Source organism: Balaenoptera physalus (genome assembly GCF_965194825.1).
Source record: "Balaenoptera physalus genome assembly, chromosome: 10".
In the NCBI taxonomy this organism is placed as follows: Eukaryota; Metazoa; Chordata; class Mammalia; order Artiodactyla; family Balaenopteridae; genus Balaenoptera; species Balaenoptera physalus.
The window spans coordinates 109,052,769-109,067,358 of record NC_138889.1 but is presented as its reverse complement, the minus strand read 5'-3'; the positions used below and the strand labels follow the sequence as shown (position 1 = coordinate 109,067,358).

The 14,590-nt window shown below is 51.2% G+C and overlaps 1 protein-coding gene across 10 annotated transcripts in view; it reads left to right on the top strand.

Annotated features, from left to right (window-relative positions):
• CHKA (choline kinase alpha) overlaps window positions 1–14,590 on the top strand; it is a 66,800-nt gene that overhangs the window by 45,162 nt on the left and 7,048 nt on the right. For 3 of the 10 annotated variants that reach the window (XM_082409747.1, XM_082409746.1, XM_082409743.1), the window contains 8 exons: window positions 2,666–2,779; window positions 6,540–6,673; window positions 7,065–7,169; window positions 7,949–8,007; window positions 9,615–9,702; window positions 10,115–10,223; window positions 13,025–13,131; window positions 14,500–14,581. In XM_082409747.1, coding sequence (XP_082265873.1) covers window positions 2,666–2,779; window positions 6,540–6,673; window positions 7,065–7,169; window positions 7,949–8,007; window positions 9,615–9,702; window positions 10,115–10,223; window positions 13,025–13,131; window positions 14,500–14,581 — 798 coding nt within the window. The remainder of the gene's footprint in view (window positions 1–2,665; window positions 2,780–6,539; window positions 6,674–7,064; window positions 7,170–7,948; window positions 8,008–9,614; window positions 9,703–10,114; window positions 10,224–13,024; window positions 13,132–14,499; window positions 14,582–14,590) is intronic. The other 7 variants (XM_082409744.1, XM_082409742.1, XM_082409745.1 and 4 more) reach the window with 6 other exon arrangements.

The window sequence follows — 14,590 nt, the reverse complement described above, 5'->3', positions numbered from 1 at the left end:
GTGCTGCGGGCGGTGGACTGGGTCACGCCCTTGCGCCCGTCCTTCACTGAGCTCGCTTTCCTTGAGGGTTTGGAGACCTGAGGATACCTGCTGTCCTTCGTAACCTACCCATCTTTCTTGCTTGTGACTTGGCATTTTCTTTCATTTTCTTCCTCTCCAAATTCTTCCCTCCACACACCACCCCGCCTTCTCCCTACTGTGAATAAATATTGAACTGCAGTATCACAGAGGAACAAAGGTATTTCTTGTTCACAGTGTGCAGAGCAGTGCTGAAGAGAATTGGGAAGTTCTTTAAGTCTCTTTCCATCTTCTCTCCACCATCCTGGCACCGGGTGGACCCTGCTCTGGAGGATCCTGGACAGCGTGGCTTCGGCCTGCGTACCAGTGATGGTGCCACGTGTGAAGTCAGCTCCCAGCAGCCTTTGCGCTGCATGGGCACCACGTGCACTTCCTGAAGTCATACTGTGGGTTAAATCTGTGTCTAGAACTAGACATTTCAGACGTAAAGGGCTATTTCAGATTGGCTGCAAGTGTGTGTCTTACATATGCCAACCCCAGTGCCCTCCAGCTTCGTCACTCTACACAGAAAAGGGTTGAAAAACCAAATTTTAATCCCGACAAAATTCTGGCTACGTAGGACAGAGGAGATCCCGATCCTACTCTTTGGAAACAGTTGGGTTGGAGTTTTGAGGTGGGAGACTGTACAGAGGGCAAGGGGCTGCCAAGAGCCACTGCCCGCAGACGGCCTGGTCTGGGCCGAGCCCAGCACCTCCTCGTCCACGACGCCAGCCTCCCATCGCTTGTGCGGGCGGCAGCAGAGGGTTCACTTCCCGTGGGGTGTCTCTGAGGCCGGAGTTGAGGTAAACGGGGCCGGCACTGACCGTACCTCCTGCCTAGGTTTGCTGTGAGGTCAGATGAGTGAGTGAAAACATTTTGCCAGCTCAATAGAGCTGTTAGGAATTCGTCCTCATTCTCTAAGCGTTTAAGAAATAAAACCCGTCTGGTCGAAGTCCTCCTAAAATCCGTCAACTTGACAGATCAGTGCTGTGTCTGGGTTGTCGTCGTCTTGGTCTGCTCGGGCTGCCAGAAAAAGCTACCTGGGTTTATTCTTCATGGTTCTGGAGGCTGGAGGGCCAAGGGCAGGGTGCCAACATGGCCAGGTTCTGGTGACGGCCCCTTCCTGGCTTGTAGATGCCATCTTCTGCCTGTGTCCTCACGTGGCGGAGAGGGAGACAGAAACGGAGAGAGAGGGCAGGCTCTCTGGGGTCTCCTCTTATAGGGATACTGACCCCATTAGGGCTCCACCCTCGTGGCTTCACCTAAATCCATCACCTCCCGAAGGCCCCATCTCCAAATAACATCGCACTGGTGGTGAGGGCTTCAACCTCTGAATTTTGGGAGGACACAGTCCAGTTCATAGCAGTCATATGTACAGGACCGCAAATTAGTGAATATAGATTGGGCCTCACAAGGTGACAATGGTTAGATCATAATTGTGGAGATTATACAAGATGGTGGATGGGTTACCAACAAACCCATTTTCCCCAAAATGTAAAAATGACTGAATTACTTTTTACTTTAATGTGGCCCCATGTCCTTTGGAAGTAGCTTTTCTTTTTTCCTTTCTCTTTTCTTCTCGCCAACTTTAGAATCATGTCCCTGCCTGATGAGTTTGTCCCGCTAAGCCTCTCCATCCATTTTGGTAAAATGAGTGTATTTAAAAGAGCTCTGTTTTATTGAGCAATGTTTCTCTGAGATCCTGTCCCCACAGCCCGTTTCTGAACAAGGGGTGACCTAGAATCACCTGAGAGTGTTTCCAGACCACACCTGGTGCCCCTCCCAACACATCGACCTAGAAGCTCCATCTGTAGAAGCTCCTTAAGAGACTTGGGTACAGGGCTCCTCCCGCCCTTCACCCCAACCGATGGGAACTCTTAAGCTGTGATTTCCTGCTTAAGGGAAGAGGACTAAGGAATGGATTTGAATTGAGACCAAAAGGTGGATTTTGAAGGCAGAATGGCTCTAGATCCCACTTAGTTATTAGGAGTAACTAAAGGTGGAACGTAGGAGTGTCAGAGAGGTGAAGACAAGAAGACAAACATTAAATGACAGAGGGGACTGGGGATTAGAGCAGAAAACAGAAACCTTGAGCGCCCTATGCTAGGGTGCACTTTGGCACGGACCCCGCACCCCGTGGGGAACCCCGCAGGCCAGTTTCATGGGCAGAGGGCCCTTTGAACCATTTTCTTTCCCTGGGCACTCTCGACCGAAAAGCAGATCGACCGTCACCAGAATGGATGGAATTGTTGTGACCTTTGATAAGATGCCAAGGGTGAGACTCATATGAGTTTTAAAATAAATAGAAGCAATAAAATATCGATACTGTTCTATTTTTGGAACCAGTGACCTAAATTCAACTTGAATTTTAAATCTCATCAATATAGTGTGATGTTTGCCAGCATGGATCCTGAAGTTTACAGATGTGTTTCTTCGTATTTAAAGTGGGGACAGTGGTAATAAAAACAATTGGTAAAAATAATAATGATGATGATGTGCAATCAGGGTTGCTGTGGGAGTGGGTGAAACGGCTCATGTGAAAGGACTGCTGCCGCCTGGCACGTGGTCCACACTCAGTAACCGGCTGGTGTGTTGCCATCTGTTTCAGGGCGCCGAGGCCATGGTTCTGGAGAGCGTTATGTTTGCCATCCTCGCAGAGAGGTCGCTGGGGCCAAAGCTCTTTGGCATCTTCCCCCAAGGCCGGCTGGAGCAGTTTATCCCGGTAAGATGTGCGGAAGGCTGGTCAGGTGATGGGAGCCACAGCGAGAAGACGGAGTCTGCCTCGTCACCGTCACTGCAGGAGCCCGAGGCGCTGTGGTCCGTAATAGTAAATGTGGCCTGTGTTATCACAGAAGTAAAGAAAAACAAAATTTCTCTTGAATTTACATCAAAACCTCTGTCTTTCCTGCAAAGATACATTCATCCATTGAGAAACATGCAGGCAGACCTTGTTTAACTGAGCTTCTCAGATGCTGGGTTTTTACAAATAGAAGGTCTGTGGTGGCCCTGCATTGTCAGACAATGGTTAGCATTTCTGAGCAATAAGATATTTTTTAATTAAGGTATGTACATTGTTTTTTGAGACATAATGTTATTGCCACTTAATAGACTGCAGTATAGTGTAAACATTACTCTTGGACACGCTGGGAAACCAAAAAATTCACGTGACTCGCTTTGTTGCGGTCGCTTTACTGTGCTGGTCTGGGACCGAACCCCCAGAATCTTCGAGGAGGCCTGTTTGTGAAACCTAACAACTTCCGGGCCTTGGTTATAGAACTCGCTGCAGGACGTGGCCCTGCCCGCACTGTGCCACGTGTCTGGGTTTGCCCTGCGGCCGCCACCACTGTTCTTTCCCTTGTCTCCCACTGCCCCCCCTCACTTCAGGGTCTCCCCTGCCCTCATGTGCCCGTCAGGTTCCTTCACGTTTCAAGGCCTTGCTCAGATCCTCTGTTTGCAGGAGTCAGGACTGTTTTCCCTTCCCTGCTGTGCTGAGCCATTGTTAGTGTTGCCCTAGCATCCGCCAGCACGCCTCATTTAGAGTTCTGTGTGCTTAGCCCCCCGCCCCGTGCCCCGTGCCCCGAGCCCCGAAGAGGGCTTTGAGCCGCAAGAGTTCCCTGTAAAGCTGCGTGTGGGGCAACTCTGGGCCTGGTGACCGGCTCGTTTGGGTGGAGATGCCGAGCCTTGCTGGCCTGTGTTCCCGCTCGTGGAAGGGCTCCCCTTCTTGAGCTGTGTGAGCTCCCTAAGGGCTAGGGGCTGCTGCCTTCATGTCTTGCCTCATGTGATGTCTTGGCACGAGAGGCCTCAGTGTGCAGGGCCGCCCGGTACAGTTGTGCAGGTGTTGCAGAGCACAAGGACACCTGGCTGACAGGGTGCTCTGCTCGCCAGGCCTGCGTCCAGCGGGGGCTGGACGGGGCAGGGTGCCCTCTCCTTGTTCACACGTGGTGCCGTGCGTGCCGGCTGCCAGCCTGGGGTGTGTTTGAAGGAATGGTTGTACCTCCCTGTATGGAAGAGTCCTTTCAGTCTCTTCCCTGGCGCCTGGCTGTAGGTTTGTTTTTTTTTTTTTTAATATAAATTTATTTATTTATTTTTGGCTGCGTTGGCTCTTTGTTGCTGTGCGCGGGCTTTCTCTAGTTGTGGCGAGTGGGGGCTACTCTTCGTAGCGGTGCGTGGGCTTCTCATTGCGGTGGCTTCTCTTGTTGCGGAGCATGGGCTCTAGGCGCATGGGCTTCAGTAGTTGTGGCACACGGGCTCAGCATTTGTGGCTCATGGGCTCGAGAGTGCAGGCTCAGTAGTTGTGGCGCACGGGCTTAGTTGCTCCGCGGCATGTGGGATCTTCCTGGACCAGGGCTCCAACCCGTGTCTCCTGCATTGGCAGGTGGATTCTTAACCACTGCGCCACCAGGGAAATCCCTGTAGTTTATTTATAGTTTTATTTATAGTTTTCCCATTAAAGACAGTAACATCTGTCTAGCATGAGAATCAAATGAGATAGCAAAGTATTAGAAAGAATTTTAGAAATATGAAACATTTCATATGGTTATAAATGCCAACGTGGATCCATCTTAAAAAACATAACGTTGATAAAACCAAATTGCAGAAGACTACAAATGGTATCATACCATTCGTATAAAGCCCAGTAAAAAGCAGGATACAAATTGTTTAATAAATACACATGTGATAAAACTTCTCTTTTTAGAAAAGGTAGAGGACCAGTGAACACAACTTAGAATAATGGAAATGTCTCGAGGAGAAACAAAGCTTGAGATCAGGGCACGTAGGTGGTTATGTCTGTGGAATAGTTACTGTTCTGGTTTTTTTGTTTTTTGGTTTTTTTGTAATTTATTTTCTTTTAACTTTTTTTTTTAATCTTTATTAAATTCGTTACAATATTGCTTCTGTTTTATGTTTTGGTTTTTTGGCCCCCTATCTCCCCCACCAGGATCGAACCCACACCCCCTGCATTGGAAGGTGAAGTTTTAACCATTGGACCCCCAGGGAAGTCCTTGTTCTCCTTTTTTAAAGTTCTGTACTCGTGTACACGTTTACTACATAACATAGTAAAGATTTTTTTTTAAATTATTTTAAAATGCTAGGTTGAACCGTATGAAACTGCCAGCGTTCAAGTGTTTCTGCCCGCCAGAAACAGCGATTCCATTTGGCTCAGCCTGATAGCGTATGTTATTTCCAGGTTTACCCTTGATCGCTGAATGGGGTGAGATGAAGTCCATCTCACCTGTTCCCATGGCTGTGTTCCAGCGGTGACCTCTGAGAATGGTAGTCAGTCTTATATTTCTTTGTGCTGGGAAAAGAACTTGGATTCCAAGATTTGTTCACCTTTGAGCACGTTAGCTTTAAATTATCCCCGTTGCCTAACCAGTTACGGGCGTTTTTTAACAGAGCCGAATGAAGGCTGCGCCAGCCGCCTTGAGGAATCCTTGGTGTCCCGCCGCTAGACGCCAAGTCCCCAGTCGTTGTCGCGACTTGATAACTTGGGAGATTCTGGGGTTGAGGGGATGATTGAGCCTGATGCTCTCAGGGAGCTGTCAGCTCCAATCACAAGGCACCTGCCATCTTTTGAGACTTCCCTGGCCGGGTGCTGGCCCGGGGCCTTGGCCTGCAGCGTCTGCTTTAGTTCAGAGCGCCCTGTCGGGGACTTGATGTCCTGGTTCCCATTTTACAGAACCCGGAAAACGAGGCACAGAGGTATAAAAGTACACCCTTGGCCACGTAGCGTTGAAATGAGCGTTAAACCCAGAATTTGAGCTGGGGTTTCTCTAACTTGGGGACACTCACACTTAACTCCTGTGCTGTATGGCTTCGGAGTCTCAGAAGAATCTCTCTTTGGGTTTCGGTAGGGAAGTGGTTGGTTTGGAAAAGATAAGAGGTGCTCCCATGGGTAGCCGTGAAAGCTCAGCCAGGACGAGTGTGGCCTCAGGCTGCACTTGCAGGAGACGGAGAAGCCCCCCGCCACACGTGTCCCTGGTCGGCTTCGCCCCGAGAGCCTGCTCCGGGCCAGGCGGGGCGCCGGGCTGCCCCGCGGGCAGGAGTGCGAAACCCTCGCCCCGAGCGCCTGGCGCCCCTTCTGCTGGGAGGCTGCTCTGAGCACCGCACCGCCTGCCCTGTGTCTGGGAGGAGCGCCGCGCCGGTGGGGGAGCTGGACGTGGGCCACGGCATAAACCGCTGACGACCCGGCGCTTTGAGCCTAGGGAGGAGGCCCCCGCAGTGTGGGGTAGAGTGACGGGAGGGCAGGACCATAGGAGCCTGAGAAGGACTTTGTCACAGCGAAATGGACCTTTGTGGCTGGCCTGCCCCTCCCTGAGAAGTGCTGTCTGCAGGGCACAGTGCCCATTCTGAAGGAATTTTGTGCCCTGGATGAGACTTAGATGCCCTACAGAGACGCTTCTAGCTCTAGGGTTGTGTGATCTCATGCTTCAGGGTTACCTGGATGAATGCCATTTTCTAACTCCCCTTTTTAATTCCAGAGCCGGCGATTAGACACTGAAGAATTAAGTTTGCCAGATATTTCCGCAGAAATAGCTGAGAAAATGGCCAGATTTCATGGTATGAAAATGCCATTCAATAAGGAACCAAAATGGCTTTTTGGAACAATGGAAAAGTAAGTGATCAGCCACTGGGCTCTCACCTAGCTTCTCGCCGGTGGCTCCCAGAGGCTCCGGAGCAGCTCTTGCTTGCCGTGCGGGTCAGAGGCCTTCCCTGGTCCGCCGGCGCACAGGCTGTCCGCTGGTGATGATTGTCTCATGAATAAATTGTTCTTGCGAGTAAAAATCAGTTCCTGAACCAGGAAGGAAGACTGTTTGCAGAAATGCTCCTGAACAGGCTGGATGGGCAGAAAACCCACATCCTCGAGTGTGCTGAGCCCCGGCCCTTTCCCTCCTCTCCGTCTGGGGTCAGGGGCCCTGTGGGTTTTGCATGGTTACATTGAACTAGAGCCCCAAAAGCAAGCTAGGTGAATTGAGCACTGATCCTTTGTTCCCCTCTTTTGCAAGATACCTGAATCAAGTGCTGAGAATTAAATTTACCGGGGAATCCAAAGTTAAGCAGCTCCACAAATTCCTCAGTTACAACCTGCCTTTGGAACTAGAAAGCCTGAGGTGAGTGTTTGCTTCCATTTCCTAACTTAGTAAGTACATCTGTCCAGAAATGTAAATGTTCTTAGTCACCACACCTGCTTTCAATGAACGTTAGGAAGCATCACCTCAGGCTTGGTGTTTTACATTGGTTTTGTGGGATGAGTTTAAACATTAATTCTGTCATCTGGAATTACAGTTTTATATGAGTGGCTTCACGGAGGAAGTAAAATTCCAGAATTCTAGTCCTGGTCAGTGACTAGGGCGGTAGGTTTTTTCTGAAACAAAAACAAAAAACAAGAACCATGGGGGCAGGCCAGCGAGTGTCAGCAGATGAGGGGAACAGATCAGCCCAAGCTAGCGGGGGATGGAGTAAGAAGCTTGACGCTGGCTTCTGAGTAGAGGCTACGCTGGTGTGTCCAGGGTGCAGCGGGCACGCAGGCTTCTAGCCTTCATCCGTCGCCCGAGTGTCAGCGTTTCCACCTTTAACTACTCACATATTTGAGAGTCTGCTGAGCCAGCATCAGGATTGGCTCTGAGGAGATGTGACCAAGACAGTCTGCAAGGAGCTTCTCTTTTGTTAGGAGAGAGAGAAAATAAGTAAATAAAAAAATGTCAGGTTGTGATGAGAGCTATGAAGGAAAGCAGAGGTCAAAACAGACTGACACAGAGGGCTCTGCCTGGGGTCCGAGGTCAGACGGCTCCGAGGAGGGCCCCCCGGAGTGGGGAGAGCGTGTGCAGAGGTCCTGCCACGGGAGGGAGCTGAAAGGGTGAGAAGTAACAGCAAAACCTTCCTTTTCCAGATCATTACTTGAATCCACTCCATCTCCAGTCGTGTTTTGTCACAATGACTGTCAGGAAGGTGAGAATTGCTACCTGTTACGCTGAAGATGGGCTCGTGTGTCTGCTGAGAAGATTCCCTCCAGCGTGTGTGATAAATGCCAGGTGCCCATGAACAGAGGGTTAGGTGCATGGAATTATGGCACAGCCATGCACGAAGTGTTGTGTGACTATTAAAAAGAGTGAGGTCGAGTTTTATACAAACCAACAGAAAAATCTCCAGGATACATCAAGAGGAGAAAAAGCAAGTTTTAGAAAAACGTGTAGGGTATCATCCCATTTCTGTAAGAAAAAATGTGAGAATATCCACTAAACCGAGAGCTGGGATAAACGAAGTGTTCAGTATTTAACTCCTTTCGGTAAACATGTCAATTGACTTTGTCAGTCTGAAAGGCATTAAAGAGTAAGATGGCCCCCTCGACCAGTCCGGGGGCCCTTGCCTTCTGCACCCTGCAGCCCACAACACTGGCCAGAGCCCCCTTCTCTCTCAGCATTGGCTCACATGCTTCTAATGACTTTGGGTTTCTCTGCTTTAAAAGATTGCACTCCCATGTACCCCTTACTGTAACCAGACTCTAGCCAGTGTTATTCAGACATAACAGTTTCGTCAGAGGCCCCATCCGCCCGGGCACCTCCCCCCGATACTGCCGAGGCGCCTGGCTTTGCCTTGCTGTCCTCATGCTGCCCAGCACAGCTGGCTGAGGTCCACCCTCGGGCCCTTTCCAGGCTCTACGGCTTGTTTTTGATTTTGAGAACAGTCCCTGGTGAAGACTTGTCATCAGTGAGACGTTAGCTTGAGCCAGAATACCTGTTACTAATTAGCTGATGATTGCTGGGCAAGTCAGGTCAAGCAGGGTGTGGCCAAGTCAGCCGCAGCCTCGTGTGTGTAGCGGGTGATGGTGAACGGCCCAGACGTCACCGACGGGCTGAGGGAGGCCCCCGCTGGTGACAGCAACGCGGGGAGAGTGTGGAAGGGGCGGGAGCTGGACACTGGGTCTGGCCCCGGTTCTCCTATTAATGGCTCCCGGAAACGGACGATGTGTGCCAAAAAGCCTTGAACCTGGCTCACCAGATCCCACCCGCCAGCCCCGCTGTGAGAGATGCAGCACGTTGGGTAGAGCGTGGGGCTTTCCGAGCATGTGCTTGGGGAGCCAGTCTGGCAGCCAAGCCCCTTCTGCCCAGAATTCAGCCTTAAGGGAAGTATGGTCATGGGAGCGCTGGCTGTGCTCTCCTCCTTGGGGGCAAAGCAGTGGGGCCTGTGTGGACACCAGGACCCAGCTTGCCAGCTGGGGGCCACAGCCCGCCCGCCTCGGGGCTGCTGGGGGTGCCAGAGCTCCAGGGTACCGAGCAGACCTTTCCTTTCCTGCCCCCATGTGGAAATGCAGGGGAGCCCAGGGCCACGCTGCTCTTGGGCTGCTGGCAACAGGGCTCTCGGGCCAGGCCTCCCAGGTCAGTGCTGCTCCTGGCACCCTGTCCCCTGTCCCGTGACTCAGGGCCACGTCAGCTCGCCGCGTGGTCAGGATGCCCTGACAGGCTCAGAACCACCCTGGGCCCTGCGGTTGGAGACCTGCGCCTTCAGTGACAGAACATGCCCAGAGCAAAGGTCATGTCATCCAAACCTTTTTGCAGGTAATATCTTGTTGCTGGAAGGCAGGGAGACTTCTGAAAACCAGAAACTGATGCTCATCGACTTTGAATACAGCAGTTACAACTACAGGTAAAGTCAAATGCTTTTATTTCAGGATTCTGTTAGTATTTTAATATGTGTGTGAAACGAAGGAGAAAGTAGGTCACGGTACCATCCTGAGTTGGAAGTTTCGTCCCTGGAGGCCAGCACTTTCTGTCCCAGCGGCCGCGATGGCCATGTGGGGCAAGCACAGCCTGTTCTTAGCTGTGTCAGTGGGGAGCAGGGGCCAGGTCCTCAGAATCCAGAACTTGGCCTTCCGTTGGCTTCACCAAAGCACTGACCGCAGGACGGCACTCCTGAGCAGTTGCTCAGACAGCGGGCCAGGGTGCTTTGGTCTGTCCTGTCACTGAAGCAGTCATGCTTTCGGGACCCTGGGGTCCGGGGTGGGGGGGCTCTCAGCGGGGCTGCTGCCTCATTTTCTGTGCCTCTCGCTCTTTTTCAGGGGATTCGACATTGGGAATCATTTCTGTGAATGGATGTACGATTATAACTATGAAAAGTACCCTCTTTTCAGAGCAAACATCCTGAAGTATCCCACCAGGAAGCAACAGGTAGGAGACTCGTGCTTGTATTCAGTACACTTGCTGAGAAGTAAATCACATACCTCAGTTTTACCCAGTCAGAGATGATTACAGCTTCACTTTTAAAGATGCCCTTTTAAAACCATGGAGTTGGTTAAGCAGGTCCTTTTGCTTTAAAATGTTATTTTGTGTCAAGATAGAGACTCAGTATTTGAGTCCAGCCTTTTTAAATCCCTGTGCCAGAGGTAAGCTGCATCCAGTCAGAGAGGAGCACAGCCTCCTTCGTAACTCCTCCTAGTGTTTCCCCAAAGCCCAGCCCCCGTCCTGCTCTGTGGCCTTCTTCCGGGGATCCCTGACTTCCCTCTGTTCGCTGCACTCTGTGCAGGCAGAAGCCGTCTTGTGGGCGCCGTGGCTCGGCAGCTGTGGCCGAGTTCCCGTCCCCTTTCCTGTCCTGGGCTGTGGGAGTCCAGTGACTGGAGGGTCAGTCCTGTGGGACTCTCTCCCCCGGAAGCCCTCTGTTCCATTCTTCAGCCTCTGCCGAAGCCTTGGGTTGAGGGTAAGTACGTAGTGATGCAGAAGCTAGCAGGCTGGGGAGAGGGGCACTGCGCCCACCTCTGCCAGCCTTGCAGGGCAGCAGCTCCACCCGCGCTGGGCGGCCCTGCTGCCCGACATCCCTTCTCCCGGGATCCCCGCCTGGTCAGAACGTTTCCCAGGGGCTGGGGGTGAGGACAGGGATGCAGTCAGTTGCTGCAGTAGCTCACTCAGGAGATGTTTCTCAAGCACCTGCCTGAGTTGGGCATGGGGAGAGTCTCCAGCAGGTGGCCACGCTCAAGGGCAGCCGTTCAAATACAGACTTGCCGTGTGGCCAGACCTGGGCTGCTCTCTTCTGGCCTCATTTTCAGGCTGACCTGATGACCTTGAGTGTGTCCAGAGCAGAGTGACCAGGACGGTTTTGGACCTCAAGTTCAAGCTGTGTGGGTAGGAAGGGTGGGAGAACGTGGGGCTGTTGACCCCAGGGAGGGGAACACACAGCAGGCTTCAGGTTCCTGCCATGCTGAAAAGAAATTAGACTTTTATAAACACTGGGCAGGCAGCTCCAGAGATGAGAACTCTCAAACCAGTAAGGGGAGATTTTCAGTAAGAAGACACATTTCATTTTAGTGGAAGGCAGAGCTGTGTAACCCCCGACACTGCACAGCAATGGAAATGTAAAGAAGCTCCATTCCTGTTTTCTGAGAGGTTTTAAAATCACATACAGGTGTTGGTCTCTATTAGATAACCTGTCTGTATCTACTGAGGTAATCTCATGCTTTTCTGTCTTTAATCCATTGAAGTGTTTTAAAATGTTAAACGATACTGAAATTCCTGAAATAAACTATTTGAACGAGTTAACGTTCTTTTGTAATGCTCTGTTGGATCCAGTTAGGCAATTTTTTATTTTAGGAGTTTTACATCTATGCATATATGTGAAACAGGACTTTAATGTTCACTTAAAAAATTATTCATACCTGCTTTTGGAATAAAAATTATACTAGTCTTACAAAATGAGTTGAGTGTCCCTTTTTATTTTCTGGAACAAATTTATCTAAGATGGTGTTGTTTGAAAGTTTGGTAGACTTTGCCCATAAAACCATCTGGGCCTAGAACTTTTGGGGGAGGGAGAGTCATTAATTACCACTTTCTTAGGGTTTCAGTCTCTTCAAATTTTCTATCTTCATTTGCCACCTTCAGCGTTTAGTGTCTCCAAGAAATTAAACCATCTAGGGTGGTGGTTCAAGCATGGGTTTTAAAAACTAATGGGCCTGGATTTGAATCCCAGATCTGCCACTGCTGGTTGTAACGTACTGACTATTTCTGTGCTTCAGTTTTCTCATCTGCAAAAATTGTTTTGTTGTCACGGGGAGTGTGCCTGTTACACAGAATTTAATAGGTATCAGCAGTCATCTTTTTTGTGCCAGGTTTACTTCAGAATCTACGGCCCCCTGCCTAGGACAGTGCTTGATCTTGAATGATGCTTTCTGGTGGAGGAGGGGGCGTAGTGTAAGAAAGCCAATTTTAGAGCAGGAAGATGGAAGAGGCGACACAGGGAAAGGGTGGGGGGTGCCTTCCAGCCGGGTAACCAGGTAGCAAGGGTTCTTACAGGGAAGAAAGACTGACGGCTGTTTTCTTCTTTACAAAAGCAAACAAGCCGAAGTTGGCTGTGTTCTGTTGCCTTTTGATACGGTATGAAATAGTGAAGAACAAGGGCTCTCATAAATCTTAATTCATATGTAGACTCAACGTGCAACCTGGTAGAACCTTAGGGTAAACTGTGTCTTCTCCAAACCAGAATCAGACGCTGCCAGTTTATGGCATAAGTGTGGAAATCATCACAGCATCTTAGGGGTGGAAGGCCCCTTCACAGCGCCTGGTCCGGCGCCTGCCCTGAGGCAGCATCTGCTGACGAACGTCAGGGTGCCGTGGTGCCTCGTGCCGGCGCCGCGTGGAGCGCCAGCCAGGCTGGGGAGGTGTGGAGTAGGCTGACGCTGCTTTGCGGTCAGTGGAAGGAAGACAGGAGTGTGAGTTAGAAGAAACAGCTCTACCTAAATTACTTTCTGCAGAAGCAGTGGTCTTGCCAACAGTACGGCATCGAGTCCATTAGTTCCCTGACTGTAACCCGGTGATCCCAGCCGGGTGGGTGAGCTCCCTGGACCACGCCCCTGGGCAGAGCAGGGTGGCGGGCTTCGCTGATGTCCAGAAGAGTCACGCTTGATGTGTGCGCTTCGTGACAGCATTGACATCATCTGTTTTTTAACCATCATTGATCCTAATGTCATTGCTTTTTTTTTAAGCTCCATTTCATTTCCAATTACTTGGCTGCATTCCAAAATGAATTTGAAAACCTCAGTAATGAAGAAAAGTCCGTTATAGAAGAAGAAATGTTGCTTGAAGTCAATAGGTAATTTTTTTCCTTTGTCGGTTTGTAACGATAGCTTCCCTCTTTATATAGTGCATACTTGGGATGGCTCCTTGCAAACAGGAGTATTTTAGGAGCTCCCTCACAGCCATACATCTCGAGGTCTTGTACGTTGTCAGAAACAGAACGTTTGGTTCTCGTCCACGTGGCTGGGTGTGTTCGGATCCCCCAGATGTCAGCACATGGCCAGTGAGGAGAGCAGGGCCTGTGCACCAGGTCAGGGCGCGTGCGTGGCGTTCCGAGCCATCATCCCCGCCGCGGACTCTGCTGCACAGCCGCTGCCACCAGGGCCTGCTCACTCTTCTCACTCGTGCTCCTGGAGAGCTGGGTGCCACCGAGTAACATGGTTCTCCTAGAAAATAATTAAAAATCTGTTTCCTCAACAGCTGTCAAAGCAGGGCTGAGAAAGCTCCAGATTCCGCAGAGGTCTAGACCACTGTGTACTCACACCCACTCGTCTCTTTGGTCAGGAGGCCTGAGTTACTCCTAATCTTTGGGGTCTTCCATGAGATTATTAGTTAACAGTGACGGTTTGAGTGACCGTGGCCCTCCTCCCTCAGCACAGAGCCCCTCCTCGGTGTCCTCGGAACTGTCCCCAGTCCTCTCATTGCGCTGAGGCCACCCTGGCGGCCCCTCGGCTCCGCCTGCAAAAGAGAGCTTCCCTCCCCGGTTCTCGATCGGATGGAAATAGGAAAGCAGAGGTGGAGGAGACCCAGACAGAAAGGGTAGCACCAGGGGATCTAGTGGGTCAGGGATGAAGAGAAGCAGAGTCAGGTCTGGTGAGGGCACCGAAGCCCTCGTTCCTGAATTAGACCTTTATATTCATTGTTTTGAGAAGAACTTGGATTCGCAGTGAAGAGGAGCATGGCACAGCCTAGAGGTGGGGGCCTGGCCACACCCTCCTCCTGATTCACTTCCGGGGGAGAGGGGGATGGGGAATGGCAGCAGGTTGTGCGGAGGCCCGCGCTTTCCTCCACCTATTGCTGGTGGGGCAGGGGCCACCGAGGCTGTGCGCTCACGCGCGTGGCAGAGGGTTTCTCTCCCTGTGTGACCCACGCTTCACCAGCAGTGGCCACTGAGGCCTCCGGGTGGGTCCTTCGAGTGTTGTCCGTGTGCCAGGGACAGGGAGTCGGGGTGTTCACGCCTGCAAGGTCACTGGCCAGCGGTGGGGAGAGGATGGCTGTGGGCTCCCGCTGTTCTCTTGCTGTGGAGTATCGTCCCACTGGGTCGGCCAAGGCAGACAGTTTGCACCCAGATGAGTTAGAACGTCCATCTGGCAGGAAATGACGTCATCGGTCCTCCAGCTGGTCCCACACATCTCATGTGCATTTCCTGCTTTTGTAATTACAGGTTTGCCCTTGCGTCCCATTTCTTCTGGGGACTTTGGTCCATCGTACAGGCCAAGATTTCATCCATTGAATTTGGGTACATGGTATGTTTT